This window comes from Rousettus aegyptiacus, unplaced genomic scaffold (genome assembly GCF_014176215.1).
Source record: "Rousettus aegyptiacus isolate mRouAeg1 unplaced genomic scaffold, mRouAeg1.p scaffold_m13_p_8, whole genome shotgun sequence".
Classification (NCBI taxonomy): Eukaryota; Metazoa; Chordata; class Mammalia; order Chiroptera; family Pteropodidae; genus Rousettus; species Rousettus aegyptiacus.
Window position 1 is genome coordinate 2653089 of NW_023416311.1, and position 25793 is coordinate 2678881.

Below are 25793 nucleotides of genomic sequence, written 5' to 3' on the forward strand. Positions count from 1 at the left end.
CGCCGACGGGAAGCCGGGCGCACAGCGCGCACCGCCGCCCCCGCCTCGGCTGTAACCGCCGCCCCCGCCCGCTGCGCGGCGCGACCGTTTGAACGCACCGGAAGTGGGCGTGGCCGACTTCCGGCGGTTGGGCCGTCGCGAGAGGGGCGTGTCGGGAATGGCGACCAAGCGGCTGGCGCGGTACGCGAGGGGCTCCTGGGGCGGGCGGGGGAGCGGGGTCGCTCGCGGCCCCGCGCGGGCCGGCGCTGTGTCCGCCGCCGTCCTCCGCGGCCCGCGGGCCGGAAGGTTGGCCCGGGCCTGCGGTCCGGCCTCAGGCCGCGCACGGAGCCAGGGGCGCAGGACCCGCGCGCTCGGCTCTGCGGCCTTGAGCCCGCGCGGCTGCGCTGTGTAGACCCCGGGGACGGGCCTGGACCGCGCCGCGGAGACACCGCTGGGTGGCCTCAGGCAGCACCCCCCAGAATCCATCAAGCCGCGGGCCCCGCCTCTTCCCAGGGATCCGTTTAGTTCCTAACGTGAAGCATCGTGGCCTTCTTTTCCGCCTGCTCCCTGGAAATGCGGCTCCCATTTCCAGTTTCCAGAAGAGGCTCATTTATGAGCGAGTAGCTAATCAGAGGTGGAGGATCCCGAGATCACATGGCGAACCTGTGTTCTTGGGCAAATTACCGAGTTCGTTTTCTCATCCATCAAATATAGGTAGCAGAGGGGACTATCTTGTCCGTTTGTTGAGGGTTAAATGAAATCAACGTCTTAGTTCAGTGTCTGCCATGTAGTAAGAATCAGTAAATGTTAGCTGTTATTCCCAACTCCCCATCACATCTCTTAAACAAAAAACCAGGACAGGAGATGTCGTCCCAGTTAAACTACCAGCTCATCAAAGTAGTTTTGTCTCACCGGCCTCAGGACCTCAATGATCTCATCCCTTTCTGTGAGCTCAGTGTATAGTCTTTGAGGTCCTTTATCACACATTATCTTACAGTAATTTACCACTGTAAAGTCGTTTCTTTACCCACATATTTTAAGCTCCTAGAAGTCTAGGTCTTGCCTGTATTTCCAGAACTGCGCCGTATAGCAGGGGCTTGAAAAATACAAAGGCAAAAATAGCAAACGTTTTGATGCCCTTTTACTTTTGCAGTCACTTGAGTTCCAGTGTCACTGTACAATAACAAGGCAGAAAGAGTTACGTTTGCAAATGGGTACTTTGAGGTTCATGCAGGTCAGATGACTGCTAAAATCAAAAGAGAATGTGGCAGGTAGTGCAAGAACCAAAGTCTTTTGCCCTCAATCTAGTTCAATCTCCTTTCAATTGCAATACATTACGACAACAACAATGAGAGTCCTATTATGAGTTTGTTAGCCAATTCAAATAGGAGTGAATGAATTTGTTGAACGGATGGAGTTGTTCTGTGTTTTTAGGCAGCTTGGATTTATTAGGAGAAAGTCAATTGCACCAGCAAGTGGAAGTCTAGGAAGAAGCAAATCCAGTAAGTAACATTCTTGAGTTCTTTCTATTTTGTAGCTTGCACTTTTAACACTGGTGAAGCCTAAGGATACCCTGGTCTCTTGCAGAGCAGTTATTTGACTACTTAATTGTCATTGATTTTGAGTCGACATGTTGGAATGATGGGAAACGCCACCAGAGCCAGGAAATAAGTAAGTCTGGATTACCAATGGCCACAGCTAGCATTAGATGAGTCACTTTAAACTTAGTAGATATAAAACGGTCAACAGTTAAAACAAGATGGTCTGTGAATTGGTAGTTCACTATAAAACCTGACTTGACAAAAAAATAAAAATAAAAAGAATAAAAATGTAATACCTAATGTGTCATATAATATAATTGTTTTAGGGTTATATGCAAAATCTCAATTGTATAGAAAAGTGAAAAAAATGCCTTTGCAGAAAAGATTACATTTCAACTACCATATGGTCTTTATATTTAATTGTGGAAAATTATTCAAGGGTTTTAAGTTGACATACTCTTAATATTTTAACTTATTCTTTGGCATAATTTTATTATAACGATTGTATCACACTGTTTTGTTCATTTGAATATACTTTTACTGAAAATGATTGTTTAATAATGCCATAATCATGAGAATAGATGTTTAATTTATAGCACTTAACAGCAATAATTTAACGATCATAGATTCACGTGTCAATTGCCAATTCTTCCAATGTAGTTGAATTTCCAGCAGTACTTCTGAACACATCAAATGGAGAAATTGAATCTGAGTTCCATGCTTATGTACAGCCTCAGGAACATCCAATTCTTTCTGAATTTTGTATGGAACTGACAGGCATAAAGCAGGTATGCCCTTGCCTTTTCCCTACCTCTCTTCTCACCAACCCCCCAAACAAAAAACAAGCAGGCACGATGCAGATATTAAAATTAAGAAAATGAAAGCCGTATACTATTTGGAATTAGATATTTTCAGTGTTAGGAGAAAAAATATCCTTTGAAATCTTTAAAAATTAGGAAGAACAGTATAGTAAAAATAAATACCAAATATATTTTATGGAAATTAAATACATCAAATTTCCGTTGGTCTGGATTTAATTATTATATTCCTGTGTGATTTTAAATGGATCAACTTAATTTTTCTTCGCTTGCAGAGTTGTAATCATTATCTCTTTCCTGTGTGTTTTAACATCTTTTCAGTAGATAAAGTCTTTGTAAGTTAGAACTTCTTTTTTGTTATATCCCGTATGATGCCTGATTATGTGCTAATTCTGTGTTCAGTAATTATGGAATTTGTTGAATTCAGATTTTGTGACTCTATTTAGGATCAAGTTGATGAAGGGGTCCCTCTGAAGATTTGCTTATCTCAATTCTGTAAATGGATTCACAAGATTCAGCAAGAGAAGAAAATTACTTTTGCTACTGGGGTTTCAGATCTATCTACTTCAGAAGTAAAATTATGTACATTTGTTACTTGGTCAGGTAAAAAATGTTCTATCTATTAATCATCAATGAGTAGCATTGCCATTATGTATTTCTTTATCTCTAATAAGAATTATACTTGTTAACCTACTGAGCCAGGAAAAGAAATCCAAGTGCCTAGCAGATGTTAAACATGAAAAATAAATTTATTGATATTTTAAAAATTACCATTCTGGGATACCTTAAAATATTAAGCCTTAACTTTAAATGTCTAGATTGTTCCTCTCTGTTCTTCTTAATCCAGACAAAGATGATTCAGTGAAAACTTTTATCAAGCTATTTTGTACAACCTCGAATAAAAAGAATTATCAGTCAACTCATATCCTTTGCTCTTATACTTTCACACTAATGTAGACATCAAGGAAAAAATAAGTTAAAATACAAATGACGATAACATAAGTAAGGACTGCCAGCATCATTGACTTCATTCTGTTTTAATATATTAATGCAGACTGGGACCTGGGGGTTTGCCTGGAGTATGAGTGTAAGAGAAAACAGCTGTTGAAACCCGTATTCTTAAATTCTTGGATTGACCTCAGAGTAACTTACAAGGTAAGTATCAAAGATGGGGTCACGTTCATTTTCCTTTTGTTGAAAAATGATCGATTAAACCTTACCCCACACATAGCTGTGGGTTCCTACAAATAAAGTATTTTCTTTTGAAATGCTCACACAAATCCATTTCTTAAAGTAGGTAAAAACAACATAACAAAAATAACATTCCAAATCTAATAGAACTAAAATTTATGAAAAATAAGCAGTCAACACATAGCCTTTCAAATAGTAATAATTTTTTTTTTTTTTTAGTAATGTCCTCATTTATGTGATTAGATTTTCTACAGGAGAAAGCCAAAAGGACTAAGTGGTGCCCTGCAGGAAGTAGGAATAGAATTCTTGGGACGAGAACATTCCGGTTAGTATAAGTTGAAAATCATTTTATTATGTAAGTAATTTTATTTTTATAAAGTCTTTCATGTAAACCTCATCTTCGTTATGTCATTAATAAGGAACACACTTCAACTTAAAAATGCCCCTAATCTGTACCATTCAAATTGTTCCTAAGACTTGCAGATTACCACTTTCATAAAGTATGATAAAACCTGCCATCTTGTGGCTTTCCGGTCGCTTAAAGAAAGAATTAACCAGGTCCAATGGAAATTAAACAAACGTCCAAATAATACAGTGGACTACTGAAAAATCTAAACAAGACTGTTAGATCACTCACAGAACATCGTCCCTACTGAATGTTGGTCACCTTTTTGTGAACTGTCTATGAAATTTTCACCTTCTTGGTAAATGTGATAGATCTTGTCTCTCCATGGTAAGGCTGCCACAAGACCAGTTTACCATAATTAAAATTAGTAGATGATCATACAACTGACAGAGTCTATTTAAGTGGTGGTTTTTTTGTCGTCGTTTGTTTTTTTGTGGGGTTTTTTTGCTGTATGTCTGTACACTGGTACCACTAAATTCAGTGTTCGATGTCTGTTTCCTCAGGGTTGGATGACTCGCGGAATACGGCCCTTCTTGCCTGGAAAATGATCAGGGATGGTTGCTCGATGAAAATTACCAGGTGCTTGAACAAGGTCAGTGGTGCCTCGCTTCTTTATTCTGCCATCTCAAACTCCAGAAAGAGGAGTCTTAGGTTCATCGCAATGAGATGTCCTGTGTGCAGGCCTTCATAAATTAATCAGTGGTGACCGGGGGGTGGGGGGATGTTTGTTTGTTTGTTTGTTTGTTTGTCTGTCATATCACATAATGTATACTAAAGCAGTTCTGGATGCACAGTTGCTAAAGCTGTTGGATTTGTCCGTGGAATCATAGGTTCCCACTAAGAAGAATCTCAACATTTTGGCCAGAAATTTGAACATGAATCAACTCGAAGCAACATCAGCCAGCAACAGTAGCATTCAGGGTCCCAGCGTATGCTACAGACAGCCTGAAAATACAGTGCGTTACCAAGAAAGAGCTCCAACGAGGTCAGCTGGTGTGAGGTCTCCTGTAAAGGGACAGCAAGATGGGTTACAACCCAGGAGCAATACAAAAGTGGACCTTTGTAGTGCCAGAAGCCGTTCGTCTCATTTGAATTCTCAGTCCTCTACTTCTCTGGGGCAGCTGGAGCGCCCCTGTGTGACCGCCCCTCTGCAGAAGCAGATGAAGCGTGGGCATTGTGCGTTTAATGCCAGAACTCAGGCTTCGGCAGTTGGTTCAGAACTGGTACTTGTTTCAACTACCCTGTCTTCCGTTAATCATGTTTCTGACATGGAAATGAGTTCGGCTCTTGACTGTTTACCTATGTTGGCTGACTGGGAGGACGTGGCTTTACTGCCAGCATCGCAGCCTGAGCAGAGTAGCGATCGTACACCTCCCATTAGTGACTCAGACTTAGATATTTTATTTAATGCTGGAGAAAGAGCAATGGTCTTAAAAGAATCTGAAATGCCAAGTCATGAAAACATTGAAGGCACAGAAGAAACTCCTCAAAAATCTGAGACCTCTAAGTCAATTGTGTATAAGAGTCCACATACTACAATTTATAATGTGAAAGAAGCCAAAGTTCCAGGGTCCGATGTTTCTAACTTCAAATTACCCGAGTGCAAATCAAGTAGCTTCAACAAAGTCAAGGCCAGCGTGCCACATCCTTCGGTGTGGGGAAAACAGCCTCTCTTAGGTGGTGCTAAAAGGAGCCCGGCCAGTCCCCCAGCCTTCCCACCAGCAAAGAAACAGAGCTACACTATTCACGAAGAAAAGCCCACATCCCCCGCCGGCTCCCTGGCGAGGGGTTCTACCTGGAAGGGTCTCTCCTCTGTCCTAACCTCTGCGGTTAACCTACAGGAGCCTCCGAGGAGTGGGAGGATGACACCTCCGCTATGCAAGTGTGGCCGAAGGTCTAAGCGACTCGTCGTTTCTAACAATGGACCGAATCATGGAAAGGCCTTCTATTGCTGCCCCACTGGGAAGTACCAAGAACACGGAAAGTGTGGCTATTTCAAGTGGGAACAAACGCTCCAACGGGAAAGAGCCACCAGCCCAGGCGTGCCTCATTCCTCGGGGGCACTCGCCTTTCGTTCCCCCAAAACAAGCCCTGTCTGTGACAGAAATGCGAATGTCTCTACTAAAAATTCATTGAGACTCAGACCTTCAATGAGGAGTTAATTGAGCAACTTTCTTTACATCTAAACTATGTTTTCACGTTAATGTGACTTTAACTGTGGTAAAGAGAAAAAAGCGCACAGGGCTACAAGTTGTGAAGACTTAGCATATCAACTCTGTAGATTACCTGGGGCTGTTAAACACACACGCCCTGAAAATAGAGGAAACGTGAATTTCACAGGCTTTTAATTTCACTCACCAGTTGTCTACCTTCGCGCTCTCCACGTATGAATCATGGTTGTTCCTTGCATTCCAAAACATTAGAAACATTCTGCAAATGTCTTCCATTTTATATTTCACATACTAACGTTGGCCAAATTTATACATTTTTGAAGAACCACAAATGAAATATTTTTTGAACTGCATTTATTAGATGAAATATAATAAGTGATAATAGTATGTGATATTTTTCTTTTACAGTTAGCCCTTGAAACAAATTTTAAATAATCTTATTTGAATAAAAATATGACTCATAAAAATCCCTACCCTATTTTCAGGTAGATGCTTTTTATTTGAGAATTATGATAATCTAACTGACATTTTTAATGTTTCCAAAAATTTTTTGAGTTGTTTAGTTTTATTTCGATACTTGAAGATTGGTTCTCATTTGTATATCAACATCAGAAGAATTATTCAACTAACATTTGAAAACTAACAAGTCAGAGATTTGATTCAGAAACTGCTTCTATACTATACATTTAAAAATTCCTCAGCAATCGATGGTGTTCTTTTTATAGTATCAAATTATAAGAACATTGACATTAATGCAGAAGAATTTCCTGAGTATTTTATTTCAAGATTCAGCCTCTGATGTTATAATCACAAGATATTTTAAGTCAGTTTATAAGCATACTGTCACATTTTTATCACCTCTACCTAATCTTTCTAGTCTTTGTTTCATAGACATTGTGATTATGGAATGGATTTAAATTTTTTCCCATTCTTTCTTCTTCAGTTCATTTCTTTTTATCTTCTCACTGATAGTCTTTGGCAGCTCTTGAACAAATTCTACCTGTTGGTATCAAGGGAAGAAAATTAGCCCTGAAGTTCTCATTTAGGCAAAGTCAATTATGTAGCAGTTCTATTATGAACTCGAGTTCAAAGAATTAGGAGACTCATCGGGGTAGGTTTTGGGTAACACCCAAAAGGGAGAGGGGTACTCTTGAGATTTTTCTTGATATTTAGTATTTCCTACAAGTCTGGTGAGCCAAATAGCCCAACAAGTTAGATTAAGAGTTTCATTTTAACCTCGAAGATTCCAATTCTTCCCGCGTCGTTAGTTCAGTTTGGAACATTTGGTGTAGTATGTTTGAGGAGAATGTTCATTAAAATGGAAACAATAAACAGCTGAAGTTTTCCAGAACACTAAACACGGATCTGTCATAATTAGAACACCTACCTTTCTGGGGTATTTGTAGGGTGCTGTGGTTTTTTTAACATGCTCCTGAATATCCTTTTTTAGTTGGTCTTCGTCATGCGACTTGTAATTAGGGTTCAGAACAATAAAAGCCTTTACAACCTAAAATAAATAGTAGAAACACCAGGAAGGTGAATTGTGTGTTTTCATGTTGTAGTGTGTTGTTTTCTCTCTCTAACTGGAAACCTTGCGCGCCTGGTGGCGCGGGCCAGGGGTTTCATAGAGTTTGATTCTCACTCTGTGCTCAACCCAGCCAGCTGACCCCCACACTTCCTGTTCTGCATCTTATCCTGGAGAGCTGCTGGCACCCCTGCCTCGTTCATGACCTACCCTTGAACCTTCTCTGACTACATCTTCAACTCCACTTTGTTACCTGTTTCTGATGATCTCTATCCTTGGCTTCTTGCCTCATCTCTTATCTCCTTAAACAAGTTTGCCGTTGGAAACTTGGCAGCACACTGAGCATGGTCTGTGGTGGAGCAAACTGGCCTGTCCTAGCCTAGCTCCAGGTCCCAACCCCCAGGCTGGTCCTCGTGAGCTGTCTTCACCCTGCGCTCACTGTTTCCTGTGGAGGGAGGGACTTCACTGAGACCATGCCCTCTATTCCAGAGACAGTCCTGTCGACGCCAGGCTGTGAAGACCCCAGCAGCCACCTTGCCGTTGCTCTGAGCCACTCACGTGGCCCCGAGAGGAACAAGAGGGAGTGGCCGTGGCCTCGCTCCCTCACCGCCAGACGACAGGGAGGACGTCATGGCCTCATGCTCACAGGCCTTGTTCAGAGTTCTCCCTCCCTGGAGTGGGTCGGGACATCCTGCCCAAAGTTTTTGGATCCTTAACGGAGAAGGCAGAAGGCCCCCCTTCGTGTGCGGCCGCCTTCGAGAGTGTCTGGATTCTAAGTGTTCTCTACTGGTGCCGTTCACTGCCCTCCCCAGAGGCTGGACGCTAGGCGACTCGATGGTAAGCACCACTAGATCCAAATCAGGAGTAGCGGCCATAACAAAAGTCATCCAGTTTTTAGCCCTAGTCAAAGTTTTGTCTTTTAAAGAAGGCTTGTAGAAAGCACACATTTTTAAAAATTGTGAAAATGGAGCTAAATAGGTAAATTAAAGCATTGGTGAAAAAATTTTAAAAGCAAAGCAACCACATGAAATTCCAAAAAAAAGCTAAAATGTGAAAGTCAACTGCACAAAACCACAATACAGGAATTAGATGAGGAAAATACTCATATTAAACCCATTTGCTTTTGGACAATACCTGAGAAAAAGTTAAATATTCACAAAATTCAGAGTAGTTATGATTAGCAAATAGCTTTAGGAAATTTGAAAGCTAAAGCATTACAAAATAGCAGTGTGAAATGCACACAATAAGTTGCAAAACTGGTAGATAGATAAAAATGACCATTACTTTGGATATTGCAAAGTCTTCATTTTATCTGTTTTTGATCAATTCTGGAACTTGCTACTCAGTCATAGTCCTGGCAGGACCTAGCCTGGAGAAAGACCCAACCCAGTTAGGGCAGGCCTGCTACCAGAAAAAGTTGCTGCCCATGGCATGTGACATGTGACCCCTTTGTGCACAGAAACCCGTCCACACCTGCCAGGAAATGTTACCACTCACAGATGTTGGGAAACAGCTGGTCCAACTTGCCCTCTCACTTGGCCAATGCAAGCCCTACCCCGAGGCACCAGAGCTGGGGGGCGGCAGGGGAGGACCACAACCCACCGATGGATCTTAGCTGTGTCACTCCGGGATATCAGCTGACTGCCACAGGCTCAGCTAGCAAGTAGGCGCCTGTCCAGGTGGATACAGTTAATGGTGACGTACTAGGGGAGAGGTGCAGGAGAAGCTTCTGATAGAATTCCGTGCGAAGGGACAAACTCCAATCATCAATCTGTCCCCTGCTCTCCTCTACCTGGAATATTGGGGACTGTGCCTGGCAGAGGGGGCCTGAGGAGTGACGTGGAAGCTTTAAACCCAACCCGCCATGCGATCGCCCGATGGGAGAGCTTTCCGGACTCCTTCCTCACGTGTAGCTTATTTCCTGAATCCTCTGCTCATCCGCCTTCCCGGCCTGCTTCCGGTCGCCTCGGCCCTGCCTCGGACCTCGCTTCCACCTGCCATCTGATGTCAGCCTGTCGTCCTCAGCTACACCAGGGACCATGTTGGTTTCCAGACCAAGGTGATAACCCGATCCTAGCTAGCCAACCTCTGACACCCCATCCTGGTGTAGCCTGTGTTGTTGGCACTTGCCCCGCCCTCTCTGCAAAGGACTTGGATTCTTTGTAGGATATTTTTCCAGCTTTATGCTGTAGCAGCTCTTTCTGACTTGCATCATTAGGAGTGACTCTGGTGACTCTATCTGACTTGCACTGTTAGTGAATGAATCGTTTGGGTAATTCCGTTTCAATGAAATACTGTTTGAAAGTATGTGTTAGACTTTTAACAAATTATCAAATGGAGATGAATCCATTCTTTTACCTCTCCTCTGATGGGGTCTGGGCTGCTGACGACAGCTGACTCAGCCACCGCAGGATGCTCATTCAGGGCACTTTCTACCTCAAATGGTCCAATTCGGTAACTGGGAAAGGAAACACACGACTGGAATTTACAAAGATGAGCAGCAGGTTTGCTCCCAAACGTTGATGATCAGTTAACGCTGACGTATGCACAGACGAAAAAGAAAATTACCCAGAGGATGATATGATATCATCTGCTCTTGAAACAAACCAGAAATACCCATCTTCATCCACATAGCCTCTGTCCCCAGTGATGTAGTAATCGCCTCTTAGAGTCGAAGCTGTTTTCCTCGGATTATCCTGTGAAACAAATAGCATTTTGTTGTTATTGTGAATGTGACTCTTCTGTTCAATGATTAAATGTTCTAGGAGAAAGAGAGGCTTGGTTCCTTTGAGCAGCCTTAGAATCAAGAGGGCCCGGCGTGTCATGAGGATGAAATTCCAGCGCTGAGCGGCCCGATGCAAAAGGTAAATTCCAGTCACAAAGGCGAGGCCTGTTTCTATCCCGAGACTTGCCTCAGATGGGTCACAGGTAAGTAAATACAGCGGGAGCTCAGAGCTCAGAGGAGCGGCCTGAAAACGCCTTTTTGCTAAGCGGCTAGTGTTACACACAAGGAGGCGAAGAGAGACGTGAGCACGGAGAGCTGAAAGAAAGCACCAGCACCCGACAGTTCAAAGGACAGTGTTTTGGTTTTATTTCGTTTCGTTTTATACGAAAACAGAGAATGGGTTCTGTAATTCCGGCGGGGAGAAAGATGCGGTATTGTCACGTAAAACTCACTGACAAGGAGAACCTGGAGGAGGACTGGGTGCTGTGTCACGGCGTGTGGGGCGGCGGGGCGGTCAGCGGACGCCGACAGGTACAGCTTCTTTCTGGGGCTCCCTGCCTCTGGCCTTCGCGGGCCTGGAGCAGCGACCCCGCCCCGGGGAGCCAGCACCCCTTCTCTAGCAAGCATCGAGGGGCCCTCCACCTCCCTGCCTGAGGGGCTGCTGCTATTCAGGACAACACGACTCGGGGCCCAGTTCCTGTCCTAGGTGTGTTTCGCGGCAAACAGGGATACTTACCACACACTCTTGAGAAACCGATAGAAAACAGGAGGTTATTTGATGAGTCTCTTACTATATAATGAGTGAAAAGGCCCAACGGTCGGTTAGGGAGGGCGCGAAGGCCGATGTCTCCTTCTTGTCCAGGAGGCAGGACGTTGCCATTCTTATCCAGAATCTTGGATAAAACAGAACGATCTATGTAAGGGAATTTTTACATAACGCCCTATCTTAAATCTTTGCTTTGCTTGTTCTGTTTTGATTTTTTTGCCATTTAAGAATGCATACTCGAAGCAAATTTTAAGTATGCTTTAAATTTCTAAGGGAAGCGCATGCATTTAAATTCTTATTGCAAAATGTATTGTAAAATACAGGTTAGCAAAATGTGAAAGAAGAAAAGAAGTTTTCTTTAATCCTATCAATAACCACACTTGGGAAATATCTTCAGAGACGTTATAATAGGCCTAGGAAGAAATAGGAGCGTTTCATGACATACTGCTTCACAGCCTGCTCTCATCACTCGGCCGTGTATCTGAGGTACACAAAGCTACCTCAGAAGCCCAGCGTGAGGACGCAGAAATAGGAATGTTCCCCCGCCTCACACCCCGTGGTGCCTTGGCGTGCCTCACTGAAGCTAGTGTTCACGAAGCGCTTACTGTATTCTAAGTACTAAGCACTAAAGCTCTGAGTGCCTCTCAAGCCTTAGTTTCTTACAACGTGCCTTTTTGGGGAAACTGAGGCACAGAGCGTTTAAGTGACAGTGCGCGATGGAGCCGGAATCGCAATCTCAGCCATGAGACCCCAGGCCCCCCTCTTTTCATCCTCATCCTCCTCTGCGGGACCTCTCTAGGGGTTAAAGCCAATTTTGAAACATCCAGATTAGCATTTCTCAGGCTGACCACTTATCTCATGATTTTGCTCTAAATGGCTTTTAGCTGTTTGTAAATATGAAAATTCTTTTCAGCTTTTATACACTTACAACAACAGCCTTCAAACCTGAGATAGGGCTTGTGTGGAAAATAAGGCACAATACTTATCTGGCACTTTCCAGAAGAAGGAAGAGGGCTTGTGTCCTCAACGAGCAGCTTGAAAGGCAAAGCAATTCTGAATGTAAAACCTAACTTTTAAGTGCTTGCAAATAAAAATATATGAATTCCCAGCCAGTCGTCTAAAGAAATATTTGGCTCCAAGTATCAAGGAATTATTTATTAGTGGAAAGGAGATATTTTAGGAGTTCCAAATACTTATCACAGACTACTCTTTAATAGATAGGAAGAAGACAAAACGTTCTGTCTCTGGAGAGAACCACATTGCTCATTGTTCAAAGGGTCCGAAAATGTTCAACATGGACTTTGTGAGCTTTGTGCTTCGAAGTTGCAAGAATCTGACACCCAGCTGGCTGGAGCACGTTCTCAGATGCCAGAATGTCATGGCACGTGCTCTTAGCTCAGAAGCAGCGCCCCCAGCGACACCCGCCTGGCGAACGCAGAGCCGGACCTGAAGCACGGGGCGGTCCCACCTCGAGACAAGGTTCCCACAGCAAAGTTCAAGTGAGGAAAAGGACTCAGCATCTGGGGCATTCTATGGACAGTGATATCGGCAATTCAGCTCACCTAAACTTAAGAGTCACCTGGGTGCTCGTTTAAAACACGGGTCTCGGGGGCCCACCCTAAACCCACTGAATCGGGCTCCCTGGGGACGGGTCTGAGCGTTAATGTTTTTAACAAGTGTGCATGTGGCTTTTATGAGCAGATCGGCTTGGTGAGCTCTGCTCTCATCTAATCCACAAGGAGCCCTCAGTTAAGTTTGGTGCTTGGGGCCAATCTGAGAAGAATTCGAACTCTGTACAGCATGCAGGTGGCCTAACAGGATGTCGCCTAGGGGTTGGGGGTGGAAATGGCCATGGTCCAGAGAGCCGAGCAACTGGCCAGGCAGGAAGTGAGGAGAGAGGAAGAGTGTCTGGGTCCGGCGTGCTGGGCCCTCTTGGGAGAGCTTGGCCTCCCTCAGCAGGCGGGCGGGGCAGTGTGGGGGTGAGGTCAGAGTGGGTGGTGTGGGCAGAGTACAGGTACTGGAGCCAGATTGCCTGGCACTGAGTCCTAGTGCTGGTGGCTGCTAACTGTGACCTTGGGCGACTTCCTTAACCTGCAGGGCCTCATCTGTAAAGTGGTTCTACTGTCATGACGTGTCTCCTAGGCTCCTTCTGGAAATTCAGCGGAGTCTGATTTATAAAATACTTAGAACTACTTGGCTTATGCAACTGCTCAGCAAAAACACCGGAGACCAATAAAGAAATATTTCTAATCCATTTCCATTTTTCCATGGAAGCTAAGACATGACAGTCACGTGACATTATCACCAAAACTAGGAGTGTAAAGGCAGGTAGGAGGCGGGTAGGTGGTAAACAGATTGGCCTGCTGACTATTCTGGAAAGGTAGATGCAAACCTTAACGTCAAAAGCAGGTGAAGGCTTTCCCATCGAGCCAGGCTTAATTTTCATTCCCTTAAAAGTTCCACAGATTAGCACCTGGATAAGAAGAAAGAATAAAGTAACATTACAAGTAACAAAACTTACCCATTTATTCCTCATATTTATTGAGGACTTAGTATGAACTTAGTATGAACCAGGCTCAAAATAAAACAAATTCTCTGCTCTCATGGAGTAGAGAGGTAGATACCAAACAAACAAACAAACAAAAACAAAAAATATATATATATATTTAATGTTTATATATATAAAATAATGTTTAACACTTAATAATAAACTTATAATTACTAGAATATCCATATTTATGAAAACATTTTCACTCCTATCAGCACAATACTTATGCTGTTTCTATTTAATACATTTGTCACTTTTATTTTATTTTTGGTATTTTAAGTTTTGACCAATCGCTACATTCTCATGGTTTTGTAAACTGAAGCATTGTAAAAAGACACATTATGAAAAATTTCTTTCAGCCTCTTCTTCATCTGCTTCATCTTACCCCCGTTTCCTGCATAATAACCACTTCCGTTATCATTTCATTTATTTTCTCTCGAATTCCTTACTCTTATTTCTATCTCTTTAGATAACCCTTTTTAGAGTGTGCTCGTTGAGGAGTTTTCCAGCAAACTCTTAATATTTCAAGTAATAAGGAACTCAGCATTTTCCATTTTTGAGGCAGCTCTGAGAAAGTTCCCCAGTACGTAAGGGAAAACCTTTCTGTGCAGCCAGTATTTTTTCATTTAAAAAGTATTTTTAATGCCCTCACCCTGATTAGTTGTAGAGGGCTTATTCTCAATGTATGGCTGTTTTCATTCTACAGTTCCGGGACGTATCGTTAGACTATTTAAACAACTGTGTCTATTACAGAGTTGTGGGTTTTTTTTTTTGCAACTAGCTTCTCTCAAGTTTCTTTTTTTTAAAGTCTTCTCCTAACCACGCCATTCTCTCCCTAGCCCCCAAACAGTCCTAAAGATATAATAGAAAATGGAAACACGGTTTTCCTTCATCTGACGTAATCGACTCCGGCCCTGTCTTCTCGGTGAGGTTTACGTACCGTCTCCGTCTGTCCATACCCTTCGTAGATATCCAGGCCTGTCCTGCTCCTCCACTGTTCAATCACTTCAAAGTTGACTGGCTCTCCAGCGCTCACGCAGTGCTGTAAGCTTTTGAACTTATAGCTTCTCAGAAGGCAGGTCATGAGTTCGATTTAGGAGGGAAAATGGAGAGAAGTGGAAACTAGCATTATCTTACTGAAATCTCAGTATAGAGTATGTTTTAACTAAAACTTCCTAACTCCCCTCCAATACAAAAACAAACCATTCTAACATCCTAACTCCCAAAACGCTCGTTTTTCTTTTTTCTCTTCTCCCTTTTTTGGGGGCAGGTAGAGGAACGTGATTTGTTGCCATACCACATATGTTAATCGTATTTAACCAGGATGTTAAATCAGTGATTAAAAGTTTACCATCTGTCTGGTTAAACTGACTATGGGATATTTATACAATGGAATACTATAGGTCTACGAAAAAGAACATTCCTGGTCAGCACTGTCCAACAGAACTTTGTTACAACGGAAATTTCCATCATCGGCATTGTCCACTAGAGTATCCTCTAGTCCTGTGTGGCTTCTGAGCACTTGAAGCGTGACTAATGCAACTGAGAAACTGAGTTGTTGTTGTTGTTTTTTTCCTGAAGTATAATTGACATATAACATTAGTGTCAGGTGTAGAACACAATGACTTGATGCTTTTATGGACTGTGAAACGATCACCACAATAAGTCCAGTTAACACCTGTCACAAAATCATTTTGGCTCGTGATGAGAACGTTTAAGATCTACCCTTGTAGCAGCTTTAAATGTGAAGTACAATAGTGTTAACTAGAGCCCGGAACTGAATGTTTAATTTAACGAAACTTAAATTTTAAATAGCTAGCTACCCGTGGCTAGGGGTTACCATACTGCACCACACAGTTCCAGGAGGTACTGTGAGGCCAAAAAAAAAAAAAAAAAAATAGGAAGGTGCAGAACTGCAAGCATATGTCATTTTCATTTATACTTGTAAAGGACAGGGACAATGTGCATCTGTCGGCTTATGTGTGCACAGGTATCCGGACGACAGGCAACGGTCCGAAGGAAGGTATTTCGATATATATTCTTATCTATAAATTTTACATCGTATGAATTCCTATTCAGGATTCATTGAAATCAGTTAATATTTACCAATCTACACTTTCGAATGGTATTGGTGATAGAATAAAAGGTATTTATCTTCTTTTCCTATTTGCTGGGATAAGGCTCCCCATAGGGGCGGCTTCTCTACTTGCTCAAGCTCAGATAATAGTCCATCATCCCAAGATAAAACACCTTTTTACCCAAAACCGCTGAGCTCAGGGCTGAACCCTTTTTCCCCCTCCCTTTGCTTGGGGGAGCCTGCCCCAGACGTAGTCAGAATCGTTCACAGAGTGTAAGCACGAGGAGAAGTGGAAGAGATTACTGAGTCCCATACCTACTAGTTTGGAGCTAGCTGGATCTTTTAGGCAGAAAGATCTTTCATTTTATAGCTTCTTCTTCCTGTCCCTTCCCCCCTGCTAAGTGCCTACCTACCCACCTGCTTACCTGGCCATGTCATTCTTTACAAGCATTCGGTATGCAGTCGGTGCTGAACAGAAGACCGTGATGGGGAACCTGGAGAGAGTCTGCAATTTGGAAGACGTCAACGCTTGGTCTTTCTACAGCTTTAGTAAGTGCCTAAGTGTCTGTGGGGCACTTAGGCACTTATTAAAGCTGTAGAAAGACCACGAACCTGAACCTTGTTTATGCTAACGTAAATGCACTCACACCTTTCCTCGGGAGATCTTTCTGGGCTTATCAACTTTCCAGATATGAAATACCTTAAATCGTGTGGTCTATTCTGATTTCTGCAAGGGACTTGGTGCACCAGTCTTGTCGCTGACGCTGCTACTGCATTTCTAAATGCTGACCTCTGGCGCGCGCTCTGCCTTACTTGCAAGATGGATGTTGGCTTGAACTGCGGCAAATGACGCACAAATACACACGCTCCCTGGGTCCATGGAGAAAAAACGCTGCTCCATGCAGTCTTCGCCCAGCCTGTGTCTGACGTGTTCCACATCACGTCCGAAGGGGTCAGATCCAGCCAGTACCTGGGAAGGCAAAGAAGAGCCCTGCTCTGTACAGGAAAACAAGTCTAAAAGACCAATGAGTGGATCGTTACCTCTGCAGTGTGACACACTTTCCAGCTGCGGTTCTGTGACGGTACCTCCCATTGACAGATAATCCTAAACCGTAACTGCTGTGGGTGTGTCCGGTCATCTTCGGAGAGCCGCTCGTCCCGCTGGTGAAGAAAATGCTCATCGTCTCGTCGTGCTTTGTCCTCACACAGGTGTGGCTGTCGCTGGCATGTCTAGGAGGGGAGAAGCACCGTTGATACCGCACATTCGACACAGCACGACAGAGGCCGTCGGCTCGGAAAGGGATCCGAGGAGCCGGCTGCCCCGACGCCCTCGTCTCGTGGGTCAGGCCCCAGGGATCTTGGCCGACGACGTCCGAGCGAGATGTCATCCCCCTCTCCATCTACCTCTTTAGGTGCTTTCCAGAACCAAACTAAACTCGGCCGTCGGCAGCCCATTCATAATGGCCAGTCTCATAGCTTTCTCCTGTGTGATGAAGCGTTAAAGCATTTTGAAAACTCAGGAGTTAGCACACCTCCAGGAGCGTGAGGCTCTGTGGCCGTGTAATCACGGATTTACGAAGAACCGCAGCATTGCTCTTCCATTGCCCACGAGGGAGTCTCCATAGTTGGGAACACAGTGACCAGCGAGGCTGAGCGGGACGGAGCATCCGCCCAGGGGAGGGAGGACCCAGTCGAAGGGAAGGGGCGCATTTAATGCCACCGTGGGATGGCCGGGCCACTCCGTAAGTCCCATGTTAGGGCAGCTGGGAGGAGGTCAGCGCATCCAGGGTCTAAGAAGCGTAGATTTGACCTGGGAATCCTAGGCTGAGAACAAATGACTCGGGAACACCCCGGCCGCGAGAAATGCAGAACAGCAGTTTCAGAGTCTGACAAAGCTAGACTAAGTGCTTAGTCTACGGCTCGCTTGTGGCAAGACGGAGGTGAGTTAATATATCCGAAGCGCTTACGACAGTTGGCGCACACAACCAGTGCCGCTGGGCCGCTCTTGCGGTGGTAACACTGTTTTTATCAGAAAGGCACCAGGCCTCTGGTAAGAACCCAGTGTCGACTGTCTTTAGAGAAGGCAGGAATGAGTCTGTAGTCGCCAGCCCACCCCCACATCCTTGAGTAACGCATGCTCGTTCTAGGGGGAACTTGGTGCCAACCATAGGCTGAGTTAGAACCAGTTCCTGGCACAAGTTCTGGGGGCCTCTGGAACACCCGGAGCAGGGCGTGGACCAGTGTGACAGTTTTCTCATTGTATCCGTTAAGTGTTCTTCCCCTTGTAACCTGAGAGGGGTGTGCTGTCAGCAAGGGAATGATACAGCCCACGCGGAGGGAGGGGCGGTCCTGTTTCCCCGGGGGCTGCTTTGTGGTTGACCCTGGGCTACATAAACTTCTTACACCCTGCTGTGGGAGCGAAAGACCTGCTCCCCCAGGTGCTGGGGGCCCTCTATAAAGATGGCCTGGGCTGAAGACAGCCGGCCTTGCCCAAGGCAGGCCTCCTTCTGGGGACAGCGCCCACTAGTTACTGATTGGGGTGGGCGGGGCCTCTTCCTGTAGCTGGGCATAGCTTCGAGGGGCTGTCCAAGCTCCAGAGGTCCCAGTGGGTTGGCCGAGGGCCGTTCAGAGTACATGGCAGATACGTTTCTTCCCCTGCCCAATCCTCCACCGTCGCCCTTCGTTCAAAGAGTCGATCCCAAGAAAACGCCTTAACACACTTCCACACGGTCTCTGTCTCGGGGTCTGCTTCCCGCAAACCCCAGCCCTCAAAAGCACGCCGAGCTCCTTCCTGCCTCAGACCTCCGCCTGTCGGGAGTGCGGCCGCCATCGCCACTCGTCCCCTTGGCCTGTGGCTTCTCGCCTCCGTCGTCTGGTCGCAGCACACCCGTGGCCGAGGGGCTCCCCAGCGCCGCCCTTGGGGGCCACTCACCTCATCAGCCCCGTGAGGTGCGCCCACCCGTCCCTGGGGTTCGGGGACACGATCAGCTTGGAGTGCAGGTTTTCGCACTCGGAGGCGATGGTGTCCACCGCGGGGGCCACGGCGTCGTTGGTGATGATGCACTTGGCCTTCGAAGACTGCAGTCTGTAGAGGATGTCTTTCTGGGTCAGCTGAGTGGTCCCTGGAATCGAAACCGTCCCTAACGGAGCAGAAAAGAAGCAATGTTTAGAAGGAAGGATTTCCTTCCTGTGAGGGCTGTGCGGGTAGCTCCCGGACATGCTAGCCGTTCTCGGAGTTAGTCGGTCTCCCAGGCAGAGTATCCGTTTGTCTTCCTTTAGTTACTTTGCTTCTGTCTTTCACGGCTACAACCCTTGACCTAACACGAAAGGGTGTGAAATGCTGGATGATTATCTTCCGTCTAAAGACCATAAAGAGGATTTTGTATGGATTTTGACCGAAAAGTACGTTTACCGACATCCATTGAGTGGCGGGTGTTATTCTAAGTGCTTTGCATGTTTTACCTCATCTAATCCCCACCCAAAAGCCCCAAACACAAAAGCTCGGAGTAACTTGCCCCAAAACCCCGAAGCAGGAAGTAGCAGTGCGGGGCGGCACCCCGCGGCCCGGCCCCCCAGAGCTGCGCACTGGCCACTTCGTCCCGCCGCCTCTTAAAATGTACGCGGTCGTTTTGTGCTTTTTGTCCAAAGGGAAGGATCGAGGCTTTCATCTTTTCTTGCTTCTACTCCTGCCTGCTGTCAAAGTCCACGGTCGGGCGAAATGCGAGGGTTAAGAGTGCGTCCCGGAGCCGGACACCCTCGCAGCCCGGCTTTGCACAAGCTGCTCCGCCCCCCGCCCCCCTGAGTCTCAGCTTCCGCATCTGGAAAATGGGGATCAGAATAACAGGTTCCACCTTCTTTAGAGGACCATTGAGGATTAAATGTGTAAGGAGTTTAAAACAGTGCCGAACCCCGTTTTCGCCACTATTTTTTCGGAGGATTAATGGACTTTCGGGAATACATCTATACCCATCAGTATCTGTATCTGCATCTCCGTATGTTAGACCCCAGACCCCACCACGCCTAAGTCCCGGACCTCCAGAGAGGGGTGGAGGGCGTTCGCCCCACAGTGGCTTTTACTGCTCCGGCGACACAGAGGCAGTCCCCCAGATTGCTTGTTAAAACACCGACGGCTGGATTCTGCCCATCTCCGCCCCCGTTTCGGACGCAGTAAGTCTTGGGCGAGGCTGGAGAATCTACGCTTCTGACAAGTCCCCCATGGTGCTGACGCTGCCGGTCAGAGACGCGCCGTGAGGATCACAGGCCGGTGTCATTCCTCTCCGGGACTCCGTGCCTCTCCTTTTCTGAAAGCACGTGAAAACTCACCCCGCTACGCTCCCACGTGGCAATGTGTTTCCAAACCTTTTAGGACTCCTCAAAAGGCATCGTGCAATCGTACGTTTTTCTTTTTTATTGCAAAATATACCAAACAGGCAACAGAGTTTAGGTGGCGTAATTGTGTAATTCCCTTTAAGAACACGCAAGTGAGCGTTGTCTACCGCCCAGCTTAGGAAAGAGAATTTAACGATATGTTTGAAGCCCCCGTGTGTGCCCTGCCCCAAATCCCCAGGTAGCTCTTATCCAGAATGTTGCATCGACCATGACTCTGAGTTTCTTTACCATTTCATCACGCACGCATATCACGCGAAGCCTTCCTCACAGGTGGTTAGGTGTGTGAGGGAGGCTTTGCGAGGATAGGAAGCAGCGTGCACAGAAGCCAGGTGACAGGAAAGATGGCAGGCCCCACGGGAAGACATCTAGCAGAGCCGGAGCACAGGGCACAAGGCTGAGGAAGTGAGAACAATAAAGCGAAGACAGCTAGAGCCTTCTGCGACGCGCCCGAAGACGGTCAGGTTTTATCCGGCAGGCAACAGGGAGTTGCTGAATAATGTCAAGCAGCTCGGTGATGGGATCAGTGCGTGTGCCAGAAAGGACCCTGACGGAGGAGGCACTGGATCGGTGCAGGGCGCAGGCACACACGAGACAGAGTCAGGAAGACTTGGGGAAATTAGTTTAGGCCGAAAGATATAGCATGTTTCCAATACATTTTACGGTTCCCGAGCATAGTACTATATTGCGTATAGTTCTTCAAATAATTTGCCCGAAGGAACGTCCAACGATTACTTACACGTTTTGGAAGATCTCCCACCAGCCTATTTGAAAAATGGTCAGATCGCAAATGTCACTAACCTGTCCGCAGACAGGCTATATTTGCAAGCCACCACTCCGGGATCTGGGGCAGGATTATGATTACGCGATCTCCCCTCTGTAGGGCACAGACTTCCGTCAGGATGTTGGCCAGTTTCCTGGACAGAACTCCAAGTTCTTCGAAACTCCATCTCACTTCTTTTCCTTCTCCGTTGATCCACCAGAAGGCTGGGTTGGAAGGTCTCTTTCCAGCCTGAGGAAAGACAGTCCAGTCTTGGGTTTAAGGTGGTCGTGCCGTGTCTGGAGCCATTTCGAGAAGCCATTAAGAGGCACTGAAGGAGTCACGTAGCTAAAAGCCACGGTATGGCTGATGAGTTTAAAACAATGGTCACCTTGGTAAGCCTCATAAAGTCACCTTTTAAGGTAATGGGATGTTATACTACCACGGATCTTATGTAACTGACAAGCATTGGTTTAGATATGTATGGTGTGCTTTGCTATGGTAACGTGGTGATTGATTATGGTATTCAGAAATCACATAAAAAGGCTATGCTAAATAAACTCGGGGCTGCAGCTCTGACTGTATGCCCTCCCGGAAAGATCTTTCCTGGCTTCTCTTTTTTCCCTTAGGCGTCACCCCCCCACCCCCCCCACCCCCTTTCAGGTACTGATCGACTTTAGCCGGCTGGCTCTGGCAGTGCCGCTAAATTCTGTATTAACCGACTAATAAAATATTTTCTCTGAAGAAAGTTCATAGGTCATTCGTTAGGGCAAACACGGAAATACCTCAAGGGTCCTGGTTTCTAGAGCTGGTCGCTATGTCCTTCCTTCGGGGCACAAGCCATTCCTCATTTAGCCTGATTGTTAGAATTCTCGGATCCCTTTTTATATTTTTCTCGATGCTGTTTCTCTGCCTCATTTCCTACCTGTTCTGACTCTTGGAATCACTTCTCTACTCCTTTTTCTTAAATTAACCTATAATCCCACATCTTTGCAATGCAGGCTTTCTCAGCCAGGGAGCTGTTAACACCTCAAGCTTTTGCTAGGGGGAGCTGTCCTATGCATTATAGGATATTTAGCTGACATCCTCGCCCTGCACCCAAGTCGTGGCAAGGAAATCGTGCCCAGACTTTGCCAAATGTCCCCTAGGGGCAAAATCACTCCCATTCGGAAACGTGGTCTGACTGGCCTTTGCTCCCCGTACCTTTTCCATGTCGGTCCATTTGTCTAGGACATCTCTGGCAAAGTTGAAATACTCTGGAACCTCCAGTTTGAAGTCCCGCTTTATGGAGTCATAGTCAGAAAAATTCTGAGGGGTCGCTGTCCTGTAACCTCTATGCAGTGCCCTCACAAGATGAGGAATTGCTAGGCACTGCGAACACTTGACGCGAAGCGACATCTCCACGGCAGCGGGAGCGAGCATGGGTTGCGTGGGAGACTGCAGCGCTCAGGATTTCCTATGGAGACCATCCACATAAAAGGCAAGCAAAGGGACACACGTGTGTTTCTGTCCTGAAGGGAGCCATGTCCCCGTCCCCCGCCCCTGCCACGAAAGCAGCTCGGTTTTATTATTGCTTACACTCGTCATCACCGTTTTCTGAGCACCAAGTTCCCAACACTGTGCCTAGATTTACTTATACGCAATTCGTCGTTAAATCTTCAGTAACCCTGCGTGGTGGATGCTGTGATCCTCTCTCTGTTTACAGAGAGAGAGAGAGGATGTAAGAGGCTGTCCCAGCTCTGGAAGCCATGACAAATACCATGGACTGCGTGGCTTAAGGAGCAAGCGTCTGTTTCTCACAGTTCTGGTGGCTGGAAAGCCCCAGATCAGGGTGCCAGCCCGTTTGCTTCCCGGCGGGGGGCCCTGTTGCTGGCTGGATGGTCGACTTCTTTCTGTGACTTCACGTGGGAGAGGACGGGAGGGGGAGATCTTTGGCGTCTCTTCCTCTTCCTAGGAGGACTCTAATCCCATCGTGGGGGCCTCACCCTCATGACCTCATCCAAACCTAATAATTCCCAAAGATCCACCTCCAAATACCGTCACATTTGGGGGTGGGGGGGGCAGGCAGGGGAGCCAAAAAACATTCAGTTTGTAACAGAGGCATTGGTTGGACTTGAACCCAGAGCTGTCTCATCCCGGGCAATTCTCCTGAGCACTACGTGCTACTGCCTCCCATATGTATCTCTAAAGAAGATCTGAGTCACTCTGTCCCTACAGAGACAGCGAAGGGCTGAGCCTTCTTACCTGGTCCCTTTCAACCACGAATTTCAAACATAGCGCAGAAGCGTCGAGGAGAATTTGTTCACAGTGGATGATCCATAGATGAGGAACCCAAGGGTGCCTCAGGACTGACGGGCGTGAGGCCACTGGCAGAGGTGTGGTTTTCAGGATCTCATGCTCGCCTTGGCAGCCCATACCTCCTTTAAGCCCGGGGCATGTAGCTGTGTTTACCAGAGATGGTAAACGGGGCTTCCGCCTGCAGGACTTCTGTCGGGGTGGCCCCTCTGCGCCGTCCTGCCCTCTTCTCCTTCCGTGGGAAATCGTTTGATCTTGAAATCATATACTTGGCTGAGGACTCATAAATGAAGCTGTTTAAAACACAGTTGTAGGGATCGGAGGGTTCGCATCTTTATACTTCCCATAATCTTCCAAATTTCCTGCAGTGGATCACTACTGTGATCCACTCATGAAGTCATCATTTTTAACTGCAGTTCTAGCTGTGTGGTGCATAAGGCCACGTGGCTTTGTGGAGCATTTCTGTATTGACAAACTGCCAAATGATAATCAATCATGGATGTCAGCTACGTTTTTACCATAAAGGGACCTGGCATCTGGGCATCGTATTGCTGTTCCCAGTGCATCGAGGGACCCGGGTGCTTCTCCTGGCCATCCCACCTATCTGTGAGGACCTGGCAAGTCAGTGACCTTGAGATCTCTGACGTCATCTGGTCTGAGTCTCCTCAATTTCCATCTGCAAAGATAAAAGAGCCCCAGAGAGGGGATGCAACTTGCTTCCATGTGTCATACCACAGTGAGAACTACAACTCCTGTCATTGGATGGCCATTTGAACGTCCTCATTACTACAGCTCAATAGGATTTCAATAGAGCAGTGATTCTCAACCCTGAAAATATATTTTTCCATTCAGATGGCTGTCTCTCGATGGTTTCTTTTGCTGCGCAGAAGCTTTTTAGTTGTATGTAGTCTCATTCATTTTTGCTTTTACTTCCCTTGCCTTCAAGGTCAAATTCCTAAAATCCTCTCTAAGTCCAAGGCCCATGAGTCTGGTACCTATGTTTTTATCTATGCGATTCATTGTTTCAGGTCTTATATTCAGGTCCTTCATCCATTTTGAGTTAATTTTGGTGTGTAGTGATAGACAACAATCTAGTTTCATTCTTTTGCAGGTGGCTTTCCAGTTTTCCCAGCACCACATATTGAAGAGGCTTTCCTTCCTCCACTGTATGTATTTGTCTTTTTTCTTGAAAATTATTTGTCCATATAGACATGGGTTTACTTCTGGACTCTCGATTCTGTTGCACTGGTCCGTGTGTCTGTTTTTCTGTGAATACCATACCCTTCTGATTATTGTGTCTTTGAAGTCAGGCAGAGTGACGCCTCCAGACTTGTTCTTTTATCTCAGGATGATTTTGGCGATTTCGGGTCCTTTATGCTTCCATAAAAATCTGAGGATTTTTTGTTCTATTTCTTTAAAAGGTGCCGATGGGATTTTGATGGGGATTGCATTAAATCTGCATAATGTTTTAGGTAATAAGGTCATTTTAACTATGTTGATTCCTCCAATCCAAGAACATGGAATATCTTTCCATTTCTTTGTGTCTTCTTCAGTTTCTTCAAATTTTCATTATATAGGTCCTTCACATGTTTCATTAGGTTTATTCCTAGGCATTTAATTCTTTTTGCAAAAAGAATTATTTTTTTTCATATCTTTTTCTGACAATTCATAATTAGAGTATATAGGAATGCTCTGGATTTTCGAACATTGATTTTGTATCCTGAAACTTTACTGTTTGTTTAACTTCTTCATTTCCTATTTGGATGCCTTCTATAGCTCTCCCTTGTCTGATTGCCCTCGCTAGGACTTTCAATGTTATGAAAGTCCTAGCGAGGGCAGTGGCGAGAGTGGGCAGCCTCGCCTCATTCCTGATCGCAGAGGGAAGGTTTCTAGTTTTTCACCATGAAGTATATAATGTTACCTGAGGTTTCGTCATACGTGGACTTTATTATGTTGAGGTCTTTTCCTTCTATACCTATTTTATTAAGTGTTTCGATCATAAATGGATGCTGTATCTTGTTGAAGGCTTTTCCTGCATCTATTGATGTGATCATAGGATTCTTAGTCTCTGTTCTGTTTATATGGTAAATCGCATTAATCGATTTGCATAAGTTGAACCATTTCTGTGCCCCCAGGATGAAGCCCACTCGATCATGGTGTATAACCTTTTTAATGTGTTGTTGTATTCGGTTCACTAGTATTTTATTTAGGATTCTTGCATCTGTGTTCATGAGAACATGGGTCTGTAGCTTTCTTTTTTTGTGTGTTATCTTTACCAGGTTTTGGTACCAGGGTAACATTGGCTTCATAAAATGGGTTAGAAAGCATTGCCTCCTCTTCAAATTTTTTTTGGAAGAGTTTGAGAAGAATAAGTATTAAATCTTCTTTGAATGTTTGGTAAAACTCACTGGTGGAGCCATCTGGCCCTGGACTTTTACTTTTTGGTATGTTTTTGATGATTGTTTCAATTTCCATACTGCTGATGAGTCTATTTAGATTTTCCAGTTCTTCTTGATTCAGTCTAGGAAGGTTGTATATTTCTAAAAACCTTCCCATTTCTTCTAGGTTATTGAATTTGGTGTTATATACTTTCTCATAATATTGT

At 45.4% G+C, this 25793-nt stretch overlaps 2 protein-coding genes across 8 annotated transcripts in view; one reads left to right on the forward strand and one right to left on the reverse strand.

Annotated features, from left to right (window-relative positions):
* Nucleotides 1–23: 23 nt before the first annotated feature.
* ERI2 (ERI1 exoribonuclease family member 2) lies at nt 24–7641 on the forward strand. Of its 3 annotated transcripts, XM_016155467.2 has the most exons (9): nt 24–180; nt 1414–1481; nt 1567–1650; nt 2181–2308; nt 2785–2941; nt 3393–3493; nt 3773–3854; nt 4439–4527; nt 4766–7641. In XM_016155467.2, exons 1-9 carry the CDS (start codon nt 158–160, stop codon nt 6095–6097), a joined length of 2064 nt encoding a protein of 687 aa, XP_016010953.2. In that variant the 5' UTR covers nt 24–157; the 3' UTR covers nt 6098–7641. The 3 variants fall into 3 exon arrangements, with proteins under 3 accessions (XP_016010953.2, XP_016010954.2, XP_036081580.1); XM_016155468.2 differs by lacking the exon at nt 1414–1481 and having other exon boundaries at nt 67–180; nt 1517–1650; XM_036225687.1 differs by lacking the exon at nt 24–180 and having other exon boundaries at nt 370–1481; nt 3784–3854; nt 4766–4826.
* LOC107516069 (acyl-CoA synthetase medium chain family member 3) overlaps nt 6973–25793 on the reverse strand; it is a 29301-nt gene continuing 10480 nt past the window's right edge. For 4 of the 5 annotated variants that reach the window (XM_036225689.1, XM_036225690.1, XM_036225688.1 and 1 more), the window contains 12 exons: nt 22097–22349; nt 20935–21145; nt 18680–18887; nt 16834–16977; nt 16561–16717; nt 16173–16252; nt 14611–14734; nt 13515–13595; nt 11148–11249; nt 10200–10327; nt 9990–10089; nt 7342–7613 (listed from right to left, as the gene is read on the reverse strand). In XM_036225689.1, coding sequence (XP_036081582.1) covers nt 7371–7613; nt 9990–10089; nt 10200–10327; nt 11148–11249; nt 13515–13595; nt 14611–14734; nt 16173–16252; nt 16561–16717; nt 16834–16977; nt 18680–18887; nt 20935–21145; nt 22097–22315 — 1797 coding nt within the window. In that variant the 5' untranslated portion in view covers nt 22316–22349 and the 3' untranslated portion in view covers nt 7342–7370. Of the gene's footprint in view, nt 7107–7341; nt 7614–9989; nt 10090–10199; nt 10328–11147; nt 11250–13514; nt 13596–14610; nt 14735–16172; nt 16253–16560; nt 16718–16833; nt 16978–18679; nt 18888–20934; nt 21146–22096; nt 22350–25793 lie in introns of those variants that run through there. The other variant, XM_016155470.2, reaches the window with a different exon arrangement.